The 23,034-nt window shown below is 43.6% G+C and overlaps 1 protein-coding gene across 1 annotated transcript in view; it reads right to left on the reverse strand.

Annotated features, from left to right (window-relative positions):
* Positions 1-13,958: 13,958 nt before the first annotated feature.
* The window catches only part of vars1 (valyl-tRNA synthetase 1), a 42,909-nt gene continuing 33,833 nt past the window's right edge, over positions 13,959-23,034 (reverse strand). Inside the window, exons 24-31 of the mRNA XM_062969521.1 lie at positions 21,014-21,092; positions 20,781-20,908; positions 20,003-20,158; positions 19,123-19,332; positions 18,644-18,755; positions 15,953-16,128; positions 14,525-14,674; positions 13,959-14,210 (exon numbers count right to left, since the gene is read on the reverse strand). Coding sequence (XP_062825591.1) covers positions 14,142-14,210; positions 14,525-14,674; positions 15,953-16,128; positions 18,644-18,755; positions 19,123-19,332; positions 20,003-20,158; positions 20,781-20,908; positions 21,014-21,092 — 1,080 coding nt within the window. The 3' untranslated portion in view covers positions 13,959-14,141. The remainder of the gene's footprint in view (positions 14,211-14,524; positions 14,675-15,952; positions 16,129-18,643; positions 18,756-19,122; positions 19,333-20,002; positions 20,159-20,780; positions 20,909-21,013; positions 21,093-23,034) is intronic.

Genomic DNA, 23,034 nt, shown 5'->3' on the forward strand with positions numbered 1-23,034 from the left:
AGAAAGAACTCTTGTCTGCTTGAGGCAAGTGTGAATGTTTCAAATGGCCACCTTGATTAGTATTTAATGGCCTTGCCAATTCAAAGCCTGGCTGCTTCTTTCCTGTGGGAATGCTTTGTTGGGAGGTGTAAGTCAGCTGGCCTTTCTACACACATATAAACCCCACCTGGGATTTCAACGCAGCGTTCCCAGGAGGTGAGTTATATGTTCACATCTTTGCCTTCTGATGCTTCACTGTACTGAAATGGCCTCCACGCTATGTGTGGAAGGCTATGCGAAACATAAATGAATTTCATGTTCAGACTTGGATGCCATCTCCAAGATATTTCATTATATAAAGGTAAAGGTTTCCCCTGACGTTAAGTCCAGTTGTGTCCAACTCTGGGGGTTGGTGCTCATCTCCATTTCTAAGCCAAAGAGCCGGTGTTGTCCATAGACACCTCCAGGTCATGTGGCCGGCATGACTGCATGGAATGCCGTTACCTTCCCGTCGGAGCGGTCCCTATTGATCTATTCTCATTTACATGTTTTCGAACTGCTAGGTTGGCAGAAGCTGGAGCTAACAGCGGGCGCTCACTCCGCTCCCAGGATTCGAACATGGGACCTTTCAGTCTGCAGGTTCCGCAGCTCAGTGCTTTAACACACTGTGCCACCGGAAGCCCCTATTTCATTATATATCTATATGCAAATACAAAAATTCATAATCTGAGTAAAAAATAAATCCAAAACATTTCTGGTCTTATGCATTTTAGATAAGGAAAGCTCAATTGACACATGCAGTTTCTATAGTGTGAGCAAACCCACCTGTTTGAAGGAGCCAAAGGCTATTTGTGCCCAAACATTTCAGATAAAGGATTATAAACTTGTGCTGCTGCTGTTGTTGTTGTTGTTGTTGTTGCATCACAGAGTTGGAAGAGACCACAAGGGCCCGCCAGTTCATCCCCTTGCCTCGCAGGAATATTCTTATTTTACTTATTTTATATCCTACTTTCTCCAGAATTGGGAACCAAATCAGCTCACAGTTTAAAAACCACAACAATGAAAAAATGCACAGAGTTGAACTCAATGCTACAGTTAAAATAAGTAAAAATAAAATTGAAAAATAAGCTGCTAACAATCAAATTACTGGATTGCTGTGAGTTTTCCAGGCTGTATAGCCATGTTCCAGAAGCATTCTCTCCTGACATTTTGCCCAAATCTATGCCAGCATCCTCAGAGGTTAAGAGGTCTGTTGGAAACTAGGCAAGTGGGGTTTATATATCTGTGGAAAGTCCAGGTTGAGAGAAAGAACTCTTGTCTGCTTGAGGCAAGTGTGAATGTTGCAGTTGGTCACCTTGATTAGCATTAGCCCGGGCTGTGGCGCAGGCTGTTGAGCAACCAGCTGCAGCCACTGCAACAAATCACTCTGACCAAGAGGTCATGAGTTCAAGGCCAGCTTGGAGCCCCGTGTTTGTCTTTATCTTTGTTCTATGTTAAGGGATTGAAGGTATGTGTAATGTGATCCGCCCTGAGTCTCCTTCGGGGTGAGAAGGGCAGAATATAAATACTGTAAATAAATAAAATAAATAAATTTAATAGCCTTGCAGATTCAAAGCCTGGCTGCTTCCTGCCTGAGGGAATCCTTTGTTGGGAGGTGTCAGTCAACTGGCCTTTCTACACGTATATAAATCCCATTTGCCTATTTTCCAACATACATCACAACCTCTGAGGATTCCTGCCATAGATGTGGGCGAAACATCAGGAGAGAAAGCTTCTGGAACATGGCAATACAGCCCGGAAAACTCACAGCAATCCAGTGATTCCGGTCATGAAAGCTCTCGACAACAAATCAAATTACTGTTCTCAACCTTTAGTCCTCCAGGTCTTTGGAACTTCAACTGTCAGAACCCTTAGCCAATTATCAGCAATTATGGGAACTTGTGTACAAAATAATAACAACAACAACAACAATATCCAGAGGACTAGAGGCTGGGAACCACTTAAAACCATGCAGTGTCCCTGGAAGCAACTTGATATATTATATACAAATGAAAAATTAGAAAATTTATATATATTGAAGCAGGTGGCTAGTGGAAATTCAAAATCCGTAGTCTTTTTTCTTTAAACAGTGAAAGTAAGGAGTCACAAGGTTACATTGCTAGTGTGGCCCAGTGGTTTGAGCCTTATGACTCTGGAGATGAGTTCAAATCTCTGCTTGGGCACCAACACCCACTGAATGACCCTGGTCACACTCTCTCAACCTCAGGTGAAGGTAATGGCAACCTCCTTTGAAGAAAACTTGCCATAAATTGGAGCTTGCTTGAAAGCAAGTCACAATTAATTAATGCAGTTTTTCTCATTAAAAAAAACACAATGGAACAAGCAAGGAGGAATTTACTTTGTAAGTGCACTAACTTCTAATCGCTTTAAAAGAGCATTTTAACACACACGTTGTATGTTTGAGGCAATTCTCTTACCCATTCTATGAGTCTTTCCCCTCGGAGGAAAAAAAATACCCCAAGGATTGCAAAAATAACAATAGTGCAACAAAGTGCACAATTTGCTTCTTTTGGTTGTTGTAATTGGTAACAGCAGTGGGTTACTTTTTATGCACTGGATCAAACAAATTATATTTGTAAGGGTAGCATTCCAAAAGTGGAAAGGACAGCTTTTCAAAGACTGACCAAAAATGAAATAAAGAAAGGACTGGCCTTTGATAGCTTTTCAAATAAGAAGACTGGCCTTTATAATAAAGAGGCAACAATTTATACAGCTTGAAGGAAATTACATTATATACTCAAGTATTAGCCAGTCTGAATATAAGCCAAGGCACCTAATTTTACCACAAAAAAACTGGGATAACTTATTGACCCGAGTATAAGCCGATGGTGGGAAATGAAGCAGCTACTGGTAAATTTCAAAATAAAAATAGATACCAACAAAATTACATTAATCGAGGCATCAGTAGGTTAAATAATGTATATATATATGGATATAGATATACAGGTACATGGATCTATGTATATGTATATAGGATTTGCAAAGACCTGAAAACATATGAGGGGAAAATTCATATATAAAATTAATGCATATAGATAGATACAGATATATAAGTGCATAGGGATTGCAAATGCATTCAGGGGGTTAATGCCTATATATCTGTAGGAGAGTTTAACAAATATTTCAGGGGAAAATGCTTTTATAAGATTAATGGATATATATTTTTCTTCTTCCTGACTTGCAAGGGCTTTGTTCCCTTTTCAAAACATTTTCTTTGTTTGGAAATACAAATACACTGATAAGGGAGAGTAAGAGAGAAATATATCATATATTGCAAGAAATGGCCTCCAGGTTCTGTTGCCCGGCCTTGACCCCATTATAAGCCGAGGAAGGCTTTTTCAGCTAAAAAAAGGGCTGAAAAACTCGGCTTATCTTCGAGTATATACGGTACATTGATTCCTTCAGGATCCAGCCAGTCCTCTCAGTTAAAGGAAGAAAATAGCAAGATATGTTCAGAACCTTTGAAATTATCCAACCAAACTCAAGCAATGTGGGAAAGGAATGGTTTAATTCAGATTGGCTGACCCAAGACATTTTGCTGCCTGAGGCTGAATAGTACATGACTCTCCCATACACACGAAGTGCCAAATTCAAGTTAATGTGTTGTCGAAGGCTTTCATGGCCAGAATCAGTGGGTTGCTGTGAGTTTTCCGGGCCATATTGCCATGTTCCAGAAGCATTCTCTCCTGATATTTCGCCCACATCTGTGGCAGGCCTTTTCAGAGGTTGTGAGGTCTGTTGGAAACTAGGTAAGTGGATGTTTATATATCTGTGGAATGTCCAGAATGGGAGAAAGAACTCTTGTACGTTTGAAGGAAGTGCGAATGTTGCAATTGGCCACCTTGATTAGCATTGAATGGCTTTGCAGTTTCAAGGACTGGCTGCTTCCTGCCTGGGGGAATCTTTTTTTTTGGGGGGGGGGAGGTATTACCTGGTCCTGATTGTTTCCTGTCTGGAATCCCCCCCTTTTTTTAGTGTTGCTTTTTATTTGCTGTCCTGATTTTAGAGGGTTTTTTTTCATACTGGTAGCCAGATTTTGTTCATTTTCATGGTTTCCTCCTTTCTGTTGAAATTATCCACATGCTTGTGAATTTCAATGGCTTCTCTGTGAAGTCTGACATGGTGGTTGCCAGAATGGTCCAGCAGTTCTGTGTTCTCAAATAATATGCTGTGTCCAAGTTATTTTGGTTCATGGGGCAGAAAGTCCTAGTAGTAACTCTCCTATGTATGTGCCTTCATGTCATTTATGGAGCCTCCATAAATTTCACAGAATTTCTTAGGCAAAGGATACTCAGAGACAGTTTGTCAGTTTCTTCCTCTGAACACAGCCCGCAGCACCTGGAATTGGTTGGTGGTCTCCCATCCAAGCAGTCAACAGGGCTGGACCTGCTTAGCGTCCAAGATCAGAAGGGATCTGGTGCCATTAAGGGTATTAAGACCCGCTGGAAAGACTTGGGGAATTACATATATTCATCATTTATTAATGCATACTCTACTTCTCTCCCAAACTGCCTGGGGATAGCATGAAGAGAAGGCGGAGAGGAGAAATGATAGCCATGTATAAATATGTGAGGGGAAGTCATAGGGAGGAGGGAGCAAGCTTGTTTTCTGCTGCCCTGCAGATTAGGATGCGGAACAATGGTGTTAAACTACAGGAAAAGTAATTCCACTTGAACATTAGGAAGAACTTCCTCACTGTGAGAGCTGTTCAGCAGTGGAACTCTCTGCCCTGGAGTGTGGTGGAGGCTCCTTCTTTGGAGGCTTTTAAACAGAGGCTGGATGGGCATCTGTCGGGAGTGCTTTAAAAGTGATTTTCCTGCTTCTTGTCAGAATGGGGTTGAACTGGATGGCCCATAAGGTCTTTTCCAACTCTATGATTCCATGATTCCATGTATGTTGTAAATGCCATAATACAACAATCTTTCAGGTTTCTGATAATTAAGTTGCATGTGTTACCTGACAACTTATGGTGACTCCATGAATTTCATAGGGTTTTCTTAGTCAAGGAAGATTTAGAAGTGGTTCAACCAGTACTTTCCTCTGAAATGTCCTTGGTTTCTGCTGGGGTTTGGCTTCAGGATCCCCTGTGGACACCAAACTCTGTTGATATTTATCCCATTATAGATAATGGCATAACAAAATGTGGTCCCTTATATCAGTGGTTCTCAACTTGTGGGTCCCCAGATGTTTTGGCCTTCAACTGGCTGGGATTTCTGGGAGTTTTAGGCCAAAACACCTGAGGACCCACAGGTTGAGAACCACTGCCTTACATAAGATGGAAAATATTTTCAAGTTGCAGATGGTGAAATTCATAGGTGCAAAATCCATGGATGCTTAGGGCCAACTGAAATAGCCTACAGTTTCTTCTATTTGCTGATTGTCTCCCAACCAAATACTAGCCAGGGATGCCCCTGCTTAGCTTTTGAGATCAGATAGGATGGGATGCCTTTAGCAAAATAAATGAACAAATCACAACAAGAAGTAAATAATAATTTGCTATCCTTTTATAACACTCAACATTAGCTGGTTGGAGGAACACCAGGCGCAGCCCTCAAAGTTGGATTCATTTGCTGGCCATGGGAAGGGAAAGATGCCATTGTTTGCTTTGCTTAGACAAGCATAGTGCCTTGAACTGGCCTTAAACCAGCTTGAAAAGTGGCACTGATAGACATTAATATGAAAAATGGAAATCCATTTGCCCAGTTGGCATTTGTTCTACCACACAGATGGAAATTAAAAGGGAGGGAAGTATTACAGGGGTTGAACTATTCTTTGGTAGCAAAGAAATGGAGAAAAAAGAACTCAAATAGGCTATTACTGTTGCAGAGCTTCTCATTGTTTCCAAATTCAAGCGGTCTCAAGGGATTTTATTAGCAAGATTTGTTTGGGGTGTATGTATTTGCTTCAAGGCAAAAGCAAATCTCCTCTGAATAATTATTGCCAAGCAAACCCCATGAGAAGGTTGTCTTAGGCTCACCGTAAGTCAAAATGACTTGGAGGCACACAATAACAAGAATGTCAGAGCAAACAGTAGCTGTATAACATCTTAGTTAAAGCAGGAAATGTTTTGCTATACCAAAGGAGTGGTTTAAAAAAAATATCTACCATTTTTAATTTGTTACAACAATATCATAGATAGGTAAGTGATGGAGAAACCCAACTTGTCATTAAAACTATTAGGTGCCTGCAAGCAAGTCACACTCACTCAGATGCAAAAGAAGGTAATGGCAACTCCCCTCTGAACAAATCTTATCAAGAAAAACCCATGATAGCTTCCCTTTAGGATTGAAATGACTGAAAAGCTCACAAGAACAACATTGTAGTGACAACAAATTATTTTTGCTGCTTTCTCAGCACTAGAAATCTGCAGCCAAAAGTGGATGCGGCCCAATTGAGAGCATATAGAATATGGCCACGAAAACAGATACACCTCATCTGCAGTGAGACTAACTCACAAGGGATAAATTACAGCTCATCGGGGAAAAGGTTCTCCCATATTAAGCTAAGTGGATGCTTGGCTCAAAACACAGAACTGAGTCATGGCTGGAGATTGCCAATATTCTGCTGAGTTTGTAGCAATGGGGTGGAAAAATACAATGGAATCCCAAGATTTTTGGAAGGAATCTGGAAGTTTAGTAGGAAAACTTCCTACTAACCCGTGGAGTTTTGGGGAGAGGGGGCCTGTTACCGACCCAGTATATAGCCATAACCCGTCCTGATTTTTTATATCATAGCACTGAGCCACTTTATTTCTTAAAATTGTATAACGCTGCGTTAGCTACTGGCATTTAATTGAGAACCCATTATTGTTTTTAGCTCTCCATGAGCCCCTCTCCCTGTGAGTTTTATGGGAACCTATGAACTAGACCCCCCTGTCTTTGCACTGTGCACTTTAATATCAAGCTAAGGAGGGGGGGGGGGGAGTTACAAAGCTTTTTAGTGCACTTTATTCTAGTAACTCCTAAAGGGGGGGGGGGGGGAGAAAGGAGTGGCTTGTCTACATCTATAGCCAGTGTTCTTGTCTCCAGCTATAGCCAGTGTTAGCCAGATGTTAGAGAATAGGGAGAGGGGCCATGTAGAGGGAGGGGGGATGTCCGCTAGCCGAGGAGCCCCCATTGAAGTTATTCAGGGGAGGAGGAGATGCGGGAAAAGGAGACCAAAATTAATTCGGCCTAGGGAGAGATTTCTTGTAGATTTAAAACGGTCTCCTGATATGGTAAATTTGGATATCCGGGCTGGCGGTCCCTTCGGACTAAAGGTGGTGCTGTTGAACGCCAGGTCTGCAAATGGAAAAACCGCAATTATCCAGGATCTTATCCTGGATGAACGGGCAGACCTGGCGTGCATAACGGAGACCTGGCTGGATGAGGCGGGTGGGGTTAATCTCACCCAACTCTGTCCTCCTGGGTACTCCGTGCAGGACCAACCAAGATCCGGAGGGAGGGGAGGCGGAGTCGCAGTGGTCTACAAGGATTCCATCCCCCTGACCAGGTGCCCCATCCCGCAGTCAACCTTGTTTGAATGTGTCCACCTGAGGGTGGGTGACCGGGACAGATTAGGGATTCTGCTAGTGTACCGACCACCCCGCTGCACTACAGTCTCCCTGCCTGAGCTAGCGGGGATGGTCTCGGGCCTGGCGTTGGAGTCCCAGCGGCTTATTGTGCTGGGGGACTTCAATGTCCATGCGGAGACCACCCTGACTGGCGCAGCTCAGGACTTCATGGCCACCATGGCAACCATGGGGCTGTCCCAATTGGTATCTGGTCCCACCCACAGAGCAGGGCACACACTTGACTTGGTTTTCTGCCAGGGATGGGAGGAAGGTGGTGGTGTGGAGGAGCTCACCATCACTCCTTTGCCATGGACCGACCATCACCTGATCAGGTTTAGACTCGCTGTGCCCCCCAACCTCCGCAGGGGTGGAGGACCTAATAAAATGGTCCGCCCCCGGAGGCTTATGGATCCGGATGGATTCCTGACGGCTCTTGGGGAGTTTCCCGCTGCCTCGGTTGGTGATCCTGTCGATGCTCTGGTTGCCCTCTGGAACAAGGAGGCGACTAGGGCAATAGACACGATTGCTCCGGAACGTCCCCTCTCGAGTACCCGAGCTAAACCATCTCCTTGGTTCACCGAGGAGTTGGCAGCGATGAAGCGAAAGAAGAGGGGTCTAGAGCGCGTGTGGCGTTTGAAGCAGAACGAACCAGACCGAGCACGGCTGTGCCTTTATTTAAAGGCATACGCCGCGGCAATAGATGCTGCTAAGAATGTTTTCTTTGCAGCTAATATTGCGTCCGCAAAGAACCGTCCGGCAGAGCTGTTCCGAGTTGTTAGAGGTTTGTTGAATCCCATCTCTCAAGATGGGATCCCTGACAACTCGGCAGCCCGCTGTGAAGCATTTGCTCAGTTCTTTGCGGACAAAGTCGCTCTGATCCGCTCTAGCTTTGACACCATATTAATGGCAGCTTCCGAGGATGTAACACGAGCTCCTGCTTGTCCTATTTTGATGGATTCATTTCAATTGGTTGAGCTCGAGGATGTGGACAAGGTGCTTGGAGAGGCAAAGGCTACCACATGCATCCTAGACCCCTGCCCATCCTGGCTGGTGAGAGAAGCCAGAGGGGGATTGGCCAAGTGGGTGAAGGTGGTGGTGAATGCCTCCCTTCGGGAAGGCATTGTTCCAGCGAGCCTTAAATTGGCTGTGATCAAACCGCTGTTGAAGAAGCCATCACTAGATCCCACTCAATTGGACAGCTATTGGCCTATTTCCAATCTCCCCTTTTTGGGCAAGGTCCTGGAACGTGTGGTGGCTGCGCAACTCCAGGCATTCTTGGTTGACACTGATTTTCTGGATCCGGCGCAGTCTGGCTTCAGGCCGGGGCATGGCACCGAGACAGCCTTGGTCGCCTTAGTCGATGATCTACGCCGGGAACTGGACAGGGGGAGTGTGTCCCTGCTGGTTCTGCTGGACCTCTCAGCGGCCTTCGATACCGTCGATCACGGTATCCTTCTGGGACGCCTCGCGGGAATGGGACTTGGAGGTACTGTTCTGCAGTGGCTCCACTCATTCCTGGAGGGTCGGTCCCAGATGGTGTCATTGGGGGATGCCTGCTCGGCCCCACAACCGTTGACTTGTGGGGTCCCGCAGGGGTCAGTACTGTCCCCCATGTTGTTTAACATCTACATGAAGCCGTTGGGAGAGATCATTCGGAGTTTCGGGGTCCGGTGTCATCTGTACGCAGATGATGTCCAGCTCTGTCACTCCTTCCCACCTGTCACTAAGGAGGCTGTCCAGGTCCTGAACCGGTGTCTGGCCGCTGTGTCGGACTGGATGAGGGCTAACAAATTGAAACTGAATCCAGACAAGACAGAGGTCCTTCTGGTCAGTCGCAGGGCTGAACGGGGAATAGGGTTACAGCCTGTGTTGGACGGGGTCACACTCCCCCTGAAGACACAGGTTCGCAGTCTGGGGGTTCTCTTGGACTCATCGCTGAGCCTGGAGCCTCAGGTTTCAGCGGTGGCCGGGAGAGCCTTCGCACAACTCCGCCTTGTGCGCCAGCTGCGCCCGTTCCTTGGGAGGTCTGACTTGGCCACGGTGGTCCACGCTCTGGTTACAGCTCGTTTGGATTACTGCAACGCGCTCTACGTGGGGCTGCCTTTGAAGACGGCCCGGAAGCTCCAGCTAGTACAACGGGCGGCAGCCAGATTAATAACTGGGGCGGCTTACAGGGAGCGTACTACCCCCCTGCTAAGCCAGCTCCACTGGCTGCCAATATGCTACCGAGCCCAATTCAAAGTGCTGGTTTTGACCTACAAAGCCCTAAACGGTTCTGGTCCAATTTACCTGTCCGAACGCATCTCCTCCTATGAGCCCATGAGAACCTTAAGATCATCCGGGGAGGCCCTGCTCTCGATCCCACCGGCCTCACAAGCACGGCTGGTGGGGACGAGAGACAGGGCCTTCTCGGTGGCAGCCCCTCGGCTGTGGAACTCCCTCCCCAGTGACATCCGGCAGGCTCCATCCCTTTTGGGGTTCAGGAAGAAGCTGAAGACCTGGCTATGCGCGCAAGCGTTTAATGAATGAACTCAGTTAGCATTGACATGGATCGGATTAAGGCTTTTGCACAAGGTCTGATGGATGATTGGTATATATATTTGGTGTTGCATTGTTTTAAATTTTATATATTGTATTTTATTATGTTATTTAATTATTTTAACTGTTTTATTCTTATTTTATTGTATTATGATGTACTGGTAGTGATCCTACCAGTTGTGTAAGCCGCCCTGAGTCCCCTCGGGGAGAAGGGCGGGGTAGAAATATTGGAAATAAATAAATAAATAAATAAAAGACATTATAAGCCATCATTTCTACTTAAGAGTGCATCTACGCTACAGATTTAATTTAGTTTAACACCACCTTGGAGCCTCTGGTGGTGCAGCATGTTAAAGAGCTGAACTGCTGAACTTGCGGACTGAAAGGTCGCAGGTTCGAATCTGGGGAGCAGAGTGAGCACCTGCTGTTAGCCTCAGCTTCTGGCAACCTAGTAGTTCGAAAACATGCAAATGTGAGTAGATCACAGGAAGGTAATGGCGCTCTTTGCAGTCATGCTGGCCACATGACCTTGGACAACTCTGGCTCTTTGGCTTAGAAATGGAGATGAGCACCAACCCCCAGAGTCAGGCATGACTGGACTTAATGTCAGGGGAAAACCTTTACCTTTACTAATACCACCTTAACCACCTATGGAATTCTGGGAGTTGTAGTTTTGCAAGGTCTTTAACCTACTTTGCCAGAGATGGCGGGCATCTCACCAAACTATAACTCCCAGGATTCCATAGCATTGTGCCACGGCAGTTAAAGTGGCATCGAACGGCATTAATTTTATATTATAGATGAGTTGTATGACAAAATGGTTAGTGGTTACTTAGCAAATGAAACCAGGTCATAAAAACACATGTCTATTCAGCCAACTCCTTTGCTGTCTTTTATAGGATGTAGATCTCAGCAAAGTGAATTTAAAAATTCACCTGCTAAAGCATTTTCCTGTAGCAAATTACTGTTTAAGGGCAAAAGTACAAAGGAAGCCTTCGGACCTCAGAGTTACTACGGATAAGCCTAGAAGTCCTTTTGTTACATTAAAACCCCTATCCTGGTACTAAAAATGCTTTTAGTCACTTCAAAGCAGTTTTGCTGGCATAGTGTGATTCTATTCAGAAACTGAGAGGAAGAAAGGGATTATACATGAAGTATTTTTTAAACTAGGACATTTCTGAATGGATAAACTTATCACATGTTTTATCAGCAGAGGACTGGAAGACATAACCTTTCCAGCCAACATTTGGGGTAACTGCAGTGAATGTCCATATGTTTTGGCCTACAACTCCCAGAAATCCCAGCCAGTTTATCAGCTGTTAGGATTTCAGAGAGTTGAAGACCAAAACATCTGGGAACCCACAGGTTGAGAACCATTGCTATAGTTGATTATCCCCTTTGTACTCAAGGCCAGAAGCAGTGATCAAGTGGTCCCTCAGATGTTCTTGGGCTGAAAGTGTCCATATCTCTAGGTCTTCTTCAGGAGCTACTTGAAATTTAACTTCAGAAATTTCTCTTAAGTCAGAAATGCCTTGAAGGTAAACAACAAATAAAATCAACAGGAATACTGTGTTTAATCAAAGGAAAAAATAGTAGCAGAACTCCATTCTAGTCAAAACTCACCTGGAAGACAATAGATCAATTCTGGGCACTGCAGCTGAAGAATGACATCAACAGTGAATCTGTGTCCAGAGGAGGGCAAGCAAGATAGGAAATATCTGGAAACCAAGTCCTAAGAGAAACTTGATTTCCCGAATGAACTGGGAATGTTGTTGTTGTTGTTGTTGTTGTTGTCGTCCTCTTCCTGCTTCTTCTTCTTCGACCCACTTTCCTCTCTTAATCAAGGCCCAAAGGGGCTAACAATATTGAAAGCACTGAATTAGCAGACATCTTGAAATATCATATGAAGGGCTACTGTGTGAGAGCGCAAACGTATTTTTTTGCTGCTCATAATTTAAATTACAAGAAAGAAGATTCCATCTTATTACAAGGGACTTCCCAATGCCAAGAAGTGCTTTGACTATGGAAAATACTTCCCAAGGAGGTAATAGATTAGCTGGGTATTTCTGAAAGGTGTACAAGTGGCTATGTTTCAGGGGTGCTTTACGTGGGAATTCCTAAACTGGCAGAGGATTAAACTAGGTTACTCCTGCAGTCCTTTCCAGTAAATAATTATATGATACTATGAGTAAATGATATTAAGACGGGCTCATAGCTCAAGGACACATGCCATGCCCATCTCGTTGTAATATGATGAGGGGAGCAGCGTTTTCTTGATTTGGTCCTTCCTCATGAACAGAAACACCCTATGTGTAAAAAATATACACATTCACATTGAAAGTGGGAATCAAACCCCGGTAGATACCACAATATTACCAAAACTAATGAAATTTGCTGAATTTGTATACTTTAGAAAGTCTAGCATAAAAACATTAAAAAATGCAGTTGCACCTTTGAGTGCAATTTTGATTATAAGCTTTTGCAAACATAGTCAACTTTATAAGATGGTAACAGAATTATTCTGGTCTCAGTAAGAGTATGGAATGCCCAATGTCATCTTAAGAAAAGTACTGTGCCAACTGTCAACAAACAGGATCAGATTATAGATTCCTTCATTTCATGTCTAATTTGGTTATCCATATTTGATGACTCATAGTTGATTGCATGAACAGATTGTGCTGAAAAGCTTTGCATTTTGAGCTGACCTGAAATGGCCATGAAAGCCCCATTCAAACATGGGGATCACTTAATGACACCGCTAATAAACACCCACTGTATAACGGCCAAGTAGAAACAGTAAGAACAGACCACAGAACAGACTGGTTCAAGACTGGGAAAGGAGTACGGCAGGGCTGCATACTCTCACCCTACCTATTCAACTTGTATGCAGAACACATCATGCAAACAAATTCAAGGCTGGAATTAAAATTGCTGGAAGAAGCATTAACAACCTTAGATATGCACATGATACCACTCTGATGGCTGAAAGTGAGGAGGAGCTGAGAAGCCTTATCACCAAGGTGAAAAAAGAAAGTGCAAAAGCTGGGTTGCAGTTGAACATCAAGAAAACCAAGATTATGTCAACCAGACTGATTGATAACTAGCAAATAGAGGGAGAAAACATGGAGGCCGTGACAGACTTTATATGTCTAGGCGCAAAGATCACTGCAGACACAGAATGCATCCAGGAAATCAGAAGACCTTTACTTCTTGGGAGAAGAGCAATGGCCAACCTCGATAAAATAGTGAAAAGCAAAGACATCACACTGACAATGAAGGTCCGCATCGTTAAAGCAATGGTATTCCCCATAGTCACCTATGGATGTGAGAGCTGGACCATAAGGAAGGCTGAGCAAAGGAAGATAGACGCTTTTGAACTATGGTGCTGGAGGAAAATCCTGAAAGTGCCTTGGACCGCAAGAAAATCCAACCAGTCCATCATCCAGGAAATAATGCCCTACTCCTCACTGGAGGGAAAGATAGTAGAGTCAAAGATTAAGTACTTTGGCCACGTCATGAGAAGAAAGGAAAGCTTGGAGAAGAGAATGATGCTGGGGAAAATGGAAGAAACAAAGAAGATGGGCTGACCAAGGGTAAGACGAATGGATGGTATCCATGAAATGACTGGCTTGACCTTGAAGGAACTGGGGGTGGCGACAGCCAAAAGGAATCTCTGGCGTGGGCTGGTCCATGAGGTCACAAAGAGTTGGAAGTGACTGAACGAATAAACAACAACAAAACACCCACATGCCAATCAGTCTGCCGAGCACCCTCCAATGACTATCACCATCTATTCCATTCACCTGTCTATATTGATGACCATTAAGTCTTCTAAGTCAGCAAAATATTTTAATGTCTCTGAAGAAAATAGAATAAACTAAGAATAGCCAAACAGAAATAATGGGTCCTCCCTTCTCAATGGAAAGGAGTTTGCTTTAAACGGTTTCTCTGCCCACTGCCATCCTCAAGATTAGCATTTAATGTCAACACTGGAGCTTCCCTTCTGCCGATTTCAGAGCATCTTCTTGAAGTTCTCAATGGCTTCTTCCGACTTCTGCAACTCAGTCTCGCTTTGCTTCAGCTGAGAAAAAGTAAGCAAAACGTATTAATCAATGGCATACCTGTATGCTCTCTATTCCTCTATTTTAAATATCCATTGGGTTGTCCCATTACAACCACACAGCCACTTTTGCTAAGTCTGCATTGCCTCTAAGGCAGGCATGGGTAAACCAGTCCTCCAGGTGTTTTGGAGTTCAACTCCCACAATTCCTAACAGCCGGTAGGCTGTTAGGAATTGTGGGAGTCGAAGTCCAAAACACCTGGAGGGCCCAAGTTTGCCCATGCCTGCTCTAAGGAGAAGCTCAAATATGGAGTTGTAATGGCAGCATCTGTTACCTTTACTGTATCTGCCTCTTGGACTTTGACGGGCACTTTAGCGGCATAGTCTGGGCTCTCCACACGCTCACGCAGCCGCAGGATTTGTTTCTGCAGCTCTGCTTTTTTGTTGGTCAGTTTGGAGATCTCTTTCTCAGCATCGATCAATCCCTAGCAACAGGGCATAAAGGTACAGAAAAGACCAAGGTGCACATTAACAGACAGCATGGAGTCTTGTTTGCCCCAACTATTAGTGTGACATACTGTCATATGTTCCTTCCCCAAAAGTTCAAAGGTCCACTCAAGGGATGCCATAATAAAGACTTTCAAACTTTGATATGCAGGGTTACAGAGTGCATCTATAATGCAGAATTAATGTAGTTTGACAACACTTTAATTGCCATGCCTCAATGCTGTGGAATTCTAGGAGTTGTAGTTTAGTAAGGCACCAGTCCTCTTTGGCAGCTCCCATGATTTCATAGCATTGAGGCATAGCAGCTAAAGTGGTGCCAAACTGCATTAATATTAGTGTAGATGCATGCCAATATTCAAAGTTATAGCACATTGATACAATGACTTCATCTCATACACTGGGGCTTTTAAAACTTTTCCATTTGCAATCCTTTTTTGCCTGAGACATTTTTATACGGCCCTGGGTATGTAGGTATATAAAATAGATGTAAAAATCAAACATTTATTGATAACAAAACAGCAATGGCAAGATGTGCTAAGCAGGTTATTTTCTTTTTTATTAAGCACAGCTGAAGCATCTTCTGAAGAAGAGTCCACTTTAAACACTGCATAACAAATTGATTTAAATATCTAAAACAGTCACTAGGTGGCATTCAGAATTTTTTGTGGTTGTCATGTTTTCTTCAGGACCCCAACACTATGCTAAGAGGATCCCCATTTGGGGTTGGGACTCACAGTTTAAGAAAAAGGGCCATAGAAATCCTGGAATGTGTAGTTTTGTAAGGTTTTATCCACAAGAGAAAAGTAATGCATCGCCAAACTACTAATCCACCACTACTAGAATTCCACAGGATGCAGTCATAGCTGTTAAAATGGTATTAAAGTGCTATAATTGTATAGTAATACAGGTTTTTCAGTGGCTCTCCCAGTCCGGTAGAACTGAGGCCCCTTCTATACTGTCATATAAAATCCAGATTATTCTGCTTTGAAACGGATTATATGGCAGTGTAGACTCATATAATCTAGTTCAAAGCAGAAAATGTGGATTATCTGATTTGATAATCAGGATTATATGGCAGTGTAGAAGGGGCCTTTGATGAGATGCTAAGTAAATTTGATATCCTGTTGTCCTTTCACTGTCAGGAAAAAAAATTATTCATACACATCCAAAAAAGCAATCTGTCCTGCCTTTGATTTTATCTTTTGAAAGCTAGAACACTAATCTCCTTGAGATAAAGGTGTGGTATGTTCTGTTACCTTTAGCAAAAGGTGGACTGTGCATTTATCAGAGGCGATGGCCACCGCGCAGCCAGAAGGGGCTGCTTTTCCGGGCTCCAAAATCAACACTTGCTTGGAGGAAGAAAGAGTGCGGATGTATTCGGAGCACTGAGCAACAGCCGCCACAGTCTCTGAATCCAGGCACTGCAAATAACCTGCGGAATGGAGGAAGAGGAGATCAGAGTCAAAGAAAAGAGTGAACTATGTAACACTATGTAACAAAATATATTAAAAAATATGTTCCTGCTTGGAAAATGTTATTTCCTCTTTGATTGTGTGGTCCTTACTTTAAAAGTAGCTGTTATACTCCAGAAACTTTTGTTTTTGTGGCTTCCACAAACTATGTCGAATTGGTTGAGACTCAATAAGATATTGAGAAACTACAGCAATATGTGCTGCAGGATGTCCTGCAAAAACAATATTTTGCAGTTTAATAAACTTTTTCCATTTTTGTATTATAGAATCAATTAGGAAATGACATTTATAACCCAAGAACAAAAATTTTATGTATACAAATCCCTCTTTGTCTTTATTTGCTATGGATTTGCACAACTGCTTGCTACATACAGCCCATTTTACCCTTTTGCCAACAGATTAACATGAAAGAAGACAGTTGTGTGTGTTTTCTACAGAGATCTAAAGCAGTGGTTCTTAACCTGTGGGTCCCCACGTGTTTTGGCCTACAACTGCCAGAAATCCCAGCCAGTTTGCCAGGTGTTTTGTTGCATTTGATTGTAAGACCTTTCAAATGTCTCATTCTACCTCTTGTCACACATAGAGGAAAAAAACTGCTATCTATATATATAAAAGGGTAATGAAATTTCGGCCTAGGACAAAACCACAAAACTGCACATCCCAGAAACACTAAACTTGGCAGCACAACCCCTCATCCATGCCTCTACGTTCATACAACAAAAAGAAAAGAAAAATTAAGTCCTAATTAGAGGTAGAGGAATAATTGTTTTTATCCAATTGCTGCCAGTTAGAAGGCTAAGCTCCGCCCACTTGGTCTCCTAGCAACCCACTCAGCCCAGGGGACAGGCAGAGTTAGGCCTCACTTAGGCCTCTTCCACAGATTATCTAATTTGCACTGGATTATATGGCAGTGTAGACTCAAGGCCCTTCCACACAGCTCTATAACCCATTTATAATGGACTTAATGTCAGGGGAAAACCTTTACCCTTTACCTTAACTACCACCAATTCCTCAATACTTTATTTCCCATACCACCAGACTTTGCCACAGCAACGCGTGGCCGGGCACAGCTAGTTATCATAATAGGGATAAATATGCATATAAAATTTTACACTTACAACTTCTTGAACCAAATTTTCAAAGCAAGATTCAAAGTGTGACAGTCATAACCACAGTCTTTAGAAAAATCAGGGCGTAAGGTAATATTGCCACATTCATAATGCATCCAAAATGATTTTAATTTCTCCAAGGCTATTGGATTTGATAGTTCCAGTTCTCTGTTTGCTACTCATCCTTCCCTAAAAGGTATGTTCCAGCCTTTTGTGAGCTCCTAAAACAAGTACTTTCTGATTTTTTTCAGATTTTGGAAAACCTGTATTTGCATACATGTACATAATGAGATATACTGGAGATGGGACTTATGTTTCATATATACCTTATACACGTATCCTGAACGTAATTTTGTGTATTTTTAAAAATAATTTAGTACATGAAGCACAAATTAAGGGCTTAAGGGGGAAATATGCCAAAAGGAAAGCGCGTCAAGCCAACTCTGACCAGGACCATCTTCCACCTGGAAACTGATGTCTCCACTGTGGGAGAATATGCGGAACAAGAACCCTCTTCAGCAACCTACAGACCCACCTCCAAGACCCCACAACTGGAGGACCATCATCCTCAATCTACAAGGGATCGCCTAAGAGCAATAGAGTACATGAAGCAGAGTTTTCATACACTGAACTATCAGAAAGCAAAGGTATCACTTTGAGCCACTCATGTGGACAATTTTGGATTTCAGGGTATTTCAGACTATGAGATTCCAGGGAGGGGATACTCAACCTGTACTTCTAAGTAGAGCTGCACAAGCCATTTTGAAATATCTCCCAGATTACAGGCAACCTTGAAAAGGCATAGAGCAGTGGTTCTCAACCTGTGGGTCCCCAGGTATTTTGGCCTACAACTCCCAAAAATCCCAGCCAATTTGCCAGCTGCTAGGATTTCTGGGAGTTGAAGGCCAAAACATCTGGGGGCTCACAGGTTGAGAACTACTAGCATAGAGTATCAGGTTTCAAGGTAACCATTTCAGAAGTATTCTCACTTTGGCTCTTCCTAATTCAGAACAGTAAACTGGGGGGTAGTGATGAATGGGAAACATGGGAGATAGTTCAAACCCCGACTTAGCCATAAAACATTCTCATTCCAACGGGACTGTTCATGCTGCATCTAAATGTAATTGAAGATGCATAGTCTATGAAAACGATCCAACTCCAACCAAGCTTCAAAAAATTACTTTTTTGGACTCTGGATCTCTCAGAATGCACTAGCTTAGATTGACTACTCTGTATTTCACTCCCAGAAGCAGACTCAGCAAATTTAGTTTCTAAATTGGCACTTGAGAGTGTATTTCCCTTGTTCTTTTTCCTGCTGCCATTTTATCAGTGGATATATGTCCCTTCTGCGCCACTTACTACTCACAATCAGCTTTGGTCTTGGTGAGGTTGTAGTCTGCTCGAAGGGAACGCACAGCCTTAATAATGTTCAACACAAAATCAACTATATTGTCCAGGCCCTCATTTCTCCAGCGGTACTGAGGTAAGAAAGGAAAAGATGGATCAATATTTTGGTTTAGGATACATTGGTTGATCTCAACAAAAGAGAAGGATCCTTTAAGGAGGTCCCTAGTTTTCCAAACAAACTGGCAAACTATCACCATCAGGACCTATTTTCTTGTAAATAATAAAAGTACAGCTTTTATTATTTAATTGATTAAATAATTGGAATAAAATAAATGTGTGGATGAGAAGAAGCCATTGCCACTTTCTGCTTGTGGCTTATACTGTCAATTAGGTCTCCAAATCTGTTTTGCATTCACCCAGGAGGAAGTCTCTCATAGTGTGACCTGAAGTGTCTCTACTCTGCCATGAGTCTGGCTACAGGTTTGTTACTGCATTTACCTCTTCAGTGCTGGGGTAAGAGGTGACGCAGATGCTGGGAGGGTCCGAGGAGGGACACCGCCGGGGCAGCCGCTGGAATAGTTCTTCTGTGACAAACGGCATGAACGGGCTGAGAAGACGAAGGCCAGCATCTAAGCAGGTGTAGAGAGCATTGCGGGATGTCCGAATGGCGGCCTCATCTTGACCAGCAAACACGGGTTTTAAGCACTCCTAAATGAAGAGTTTAAAAAGATATAAGCCCTGTCTCCATGCAACCTTGTAAAGAAGTCTACAAAAGCCAGTTATTTGCAATGTGATTCAATCTGTCTGTCCGTCTGTTCATCCAACCAACCACCTGCCTACCTACCTCTCTATCCGTCCATCTATCCCACACATGGGCAAACTTTGGTCCTCCAGGTGTTTTGGATGAAGTCCAAAACACCTGGAGGGCTGAAGTTTACCCATGCCTGATCTATCCACAAAGAACACTCTACATAACTATCTATTAATCCACAGAGACCACTAACACCACATAATGATCACAGTTTGACACTACTTGGACTGCCATAGCTCCATCCTATGGAATGGGAGCCAATAGTTTGGTGAAACACTAGCATTATTTGGCAGGGAAGGCTAAAGACCTTGTAAAACTACAACTCCCGCCATTCCATGGCATTGAGCGTGGCAATTAAAGTGGTGCCAAACTGACTTCATTCTATTGTGTAGATGCACCCCAGGACTGCCAAATCCAAAACAGACTCTACCCACTACTTATAAAGGTGTATATGATTGGGGGTATTCATTTTTGACAAATAAAGTTAAAAATAAAACAAGAGCAGAGATGTTCTTTGATCCCACAAAAACAGAAGGAATCAAAAAATGCCTCACAGATTCTACTTACCAGGTAAACATCGCAAAGCTCATAGAGCCAGAAATTATAGATGGCTGTGGTGATGCCAGGGAAGTCGTACGCTTGGAAGCCAGTATCACACAATTCCACGGCATGGCTCAGGCGACTCAGGATCCACCGGTCAATGAGGCTCTCAGAGCCACTGGGCTGCAAAGAAGATGTTTCTTATTAGGAATGAAGTACTTCTGATGCTACTGATGTGAGGACAAGATCCTTCCTCCTCAAGGCTGAATTTGCTGGAGGGCTGACAATACTATACTGCAGAGTATTTGCAGAATTATCTCTTGAACTACAGGGTGGGAGATCTTGGCAGACGGAAGTCATGCTCTATGAGGAATGTCAGAGGGAACTGGGAATGTTTAGCTTGAAGAAAAGAAGGCTGAGAGGGAAGATGATAGCCATGCTTAAATATCTGAAAGGATGTCACTTGGAAGAAGAGTTTGTTTTCTGCTGCTCTGGCGACTAAGACTCAGAGCAATGGAATCAACTTGCAGGAAAAGAGATTCCACCCAAACATTAGGAAGAACTTCCTGATGGTCAGAGCTGTTCTACAGTAGAATATGTTGCCTGGGAGTGTGGCAGTCTCCTACGGAGATTTTTAAGCAGAGACGATATGCCCATCTATCTGGAGTGCTTTGATTGTGTTTTTTCTGCATGGAAGGGGGTTGGATTGGATGGCCATATGGTCTCTTTCCAACTCTGTGATTCTAAAAAGAAACCTTTCCAGGGTTTAATTGTGGAAGATAGATCCTTCCTTGGCCAAGGTTACCTCAGGCCTGGTCTGTGGCTGGAATCCCTCCCCAAGGCCACGGATAGCAAATTTGGTTGCGTTCCAGAGTTTGTTGCAGAAGTGCCGATAGCCCAGAATCCGGTTCACATCCAAGTTAATGTCCCGACCTGAAGGAAACACAGGAAAACAGGAGATCAACAAAGCTAGGAAAAGAAAGACCAAACATGAAAGAGAAGGTGTGTGCCTCTCCTGGTTGGAGGAAGGACTATTACCTTGAGATGTGTAAGCGCAAAGAGCAAAGCGGAGGGCATCTGTCCCACATTCAGGGATCCCGTTGGGGTAATCAGATTTCTGTGAAGCAGGCAAAAATATTTATTACATATTTCTATTAGTATTTTATCCTAATCCTAATCTTGTAAGATTATCGTCTGAAACATAATATTGTCATTCAAGATGCTGAAACTGTAAGAACTTAGTAAGGTAAAGGTTTCCCCTGACATTAAGTCCAGTTGTGACCAACTCTGGGGGTTGATGCTCATCTCCATTTCTAAGTTGAAGAACCAGCGTTGTCCGTAGACACCTCCAAGGTCATGTGACTGGCATGACTGCATGGAGCACCGTTACCTTCCCGCCGGAGCGGTACCTATTGATCTACTCACATTTGCATGTTTTCGAACTGCTAGGTTGGCAGGAGCTGGAGCTAACAGCGGGCGCTCAAGCTGCTCCCGGGATTTGAACTTCGTAGTCACACTAAATGTATTTATTTATTTATTACAATATTTATATCCCGCCCTTCTCACCCAACAGGGGACTCAGGGCGGCTTACAATAAAACACATATATAAAAATTGTACAATGCACTATAAAACAGTTAAAAATTATTAAGTTCAATTACCAAAAAACTATACATAATTCAGCACATTATCTATCTATCTATCTGTCTATCCACATAGTAAATGTGAAAATCTGTATGTGGCACGGATGTCCACTTACACAGATAGGCTACCATCTCCACAAACAGCTACAACTCCCAGTGCTGAAGAATCACCAAAGGCCTTCCCTCCAAGGAACATTGCAGATTATAGCGGGTGCCATTAACATGTCCAAGAGCCCTCCCAATGTCCTTCACAAACACCATACTGTCTACCACCCAAGTGAAGCCTTCATACGGGGGCAATTTCCTCCTAGATTTCCTCCTGTTTTTCCTCCACAAAAGATACTTCCCAGTGTTCCTTTCTCTCTCCATTGCTCTGGAATTTGCCTGACCCAGCCCACTGCCTCTCCCTTAACTCTTTCCTACCCTTTCCTATAGCACACAGCAAACAGAGCGGAATTGATTAGCAACTGAACAACTAAACATACTGGAGGGGTTTGGGGCACTGACTCAACATGATGGAAGTTGTAGATCACCCTGCATCAAGATACAGTACTGTGATTCCCACCGACAATGGACCTGGACCACATTTGGCGCACACAAACCCATGACCAACAGAACATATACTGAAGGGATTTGGGGCAAATTGGCCTTCACATTTGGGAGTTGTGGTTACTATGGTTTATAGTTTACCTGCAATCAAAAAGCACTCTGATCCCCACCTAAGATGGACCTGGACCTAACTTAGCACTCAGAACCCCCATGACCAACTGAATATACTGGAGGGATTTGGGGGGGAAATAACCTTCATTTCTGTGATGGTTCATGGGCCATGTAGTCCTGTTCCTAGTGCTGTTGTGACAGATGAAGAGGAAAACTTGGGTTTTCCACTATCTCAGCCAGAAATGGGGCCTTTGCACCTGCAGGAGGTTTGTATTCCAGAAGTCTGTCAAACAAGCCCTGAGCCAAAATCTCCCCCGTTTTCTCGCCATGATTTTTGTAAACAACAGAGGGGAGTCGAACAGGCGTCTCGCAGGAGTGCTAGGATAGCTGCTAAGCATTCAGCTGATTAAGCCTGCTTTCCATGGGAAACTTTAAGGAGTCATGCATCTGGACTCAGAGAATAGCTTTCGTTTCTGGTTCTCCAGAGAACTGCTCTTTGGCGGGAAAACGGGACCCTATTTAGGTGTTTTACCCACAAAGGGATCTTGCGGAGTCAATTCGTCAGCTACCGGAGTAGCGTGTGTGGACAGCTACTCCCGCTTCCAAGCCTTTGTTCCTGATTCCAAGCCTTCGTTTTCAGCCTTGTTTGCTCCACGGATCTTGCCTTGCTTTCCAGGACTCAGCCTTGCCTTGTTTCCCGGACCTTGCCAAGTAATTACCACGGATCTTGTTCTTGTTCGTTTTCTTGTTGCCTTGA

The sequence above is a fragment of the Anolis carolinensis genome, chromosome 2 (assembly GCF_035594765.1).
Source record: "Anolis carolinensis isolate JA03-04 chromosome 2, rAnoCar3.1.pri, whole genome shotgun sequence".
Lineage (NCBI taxonomy): Eukaryota > Metazoa > Chordata > Lepidosauria > Squamata > Dactyloidae > Anolis > Anolis carolinensis.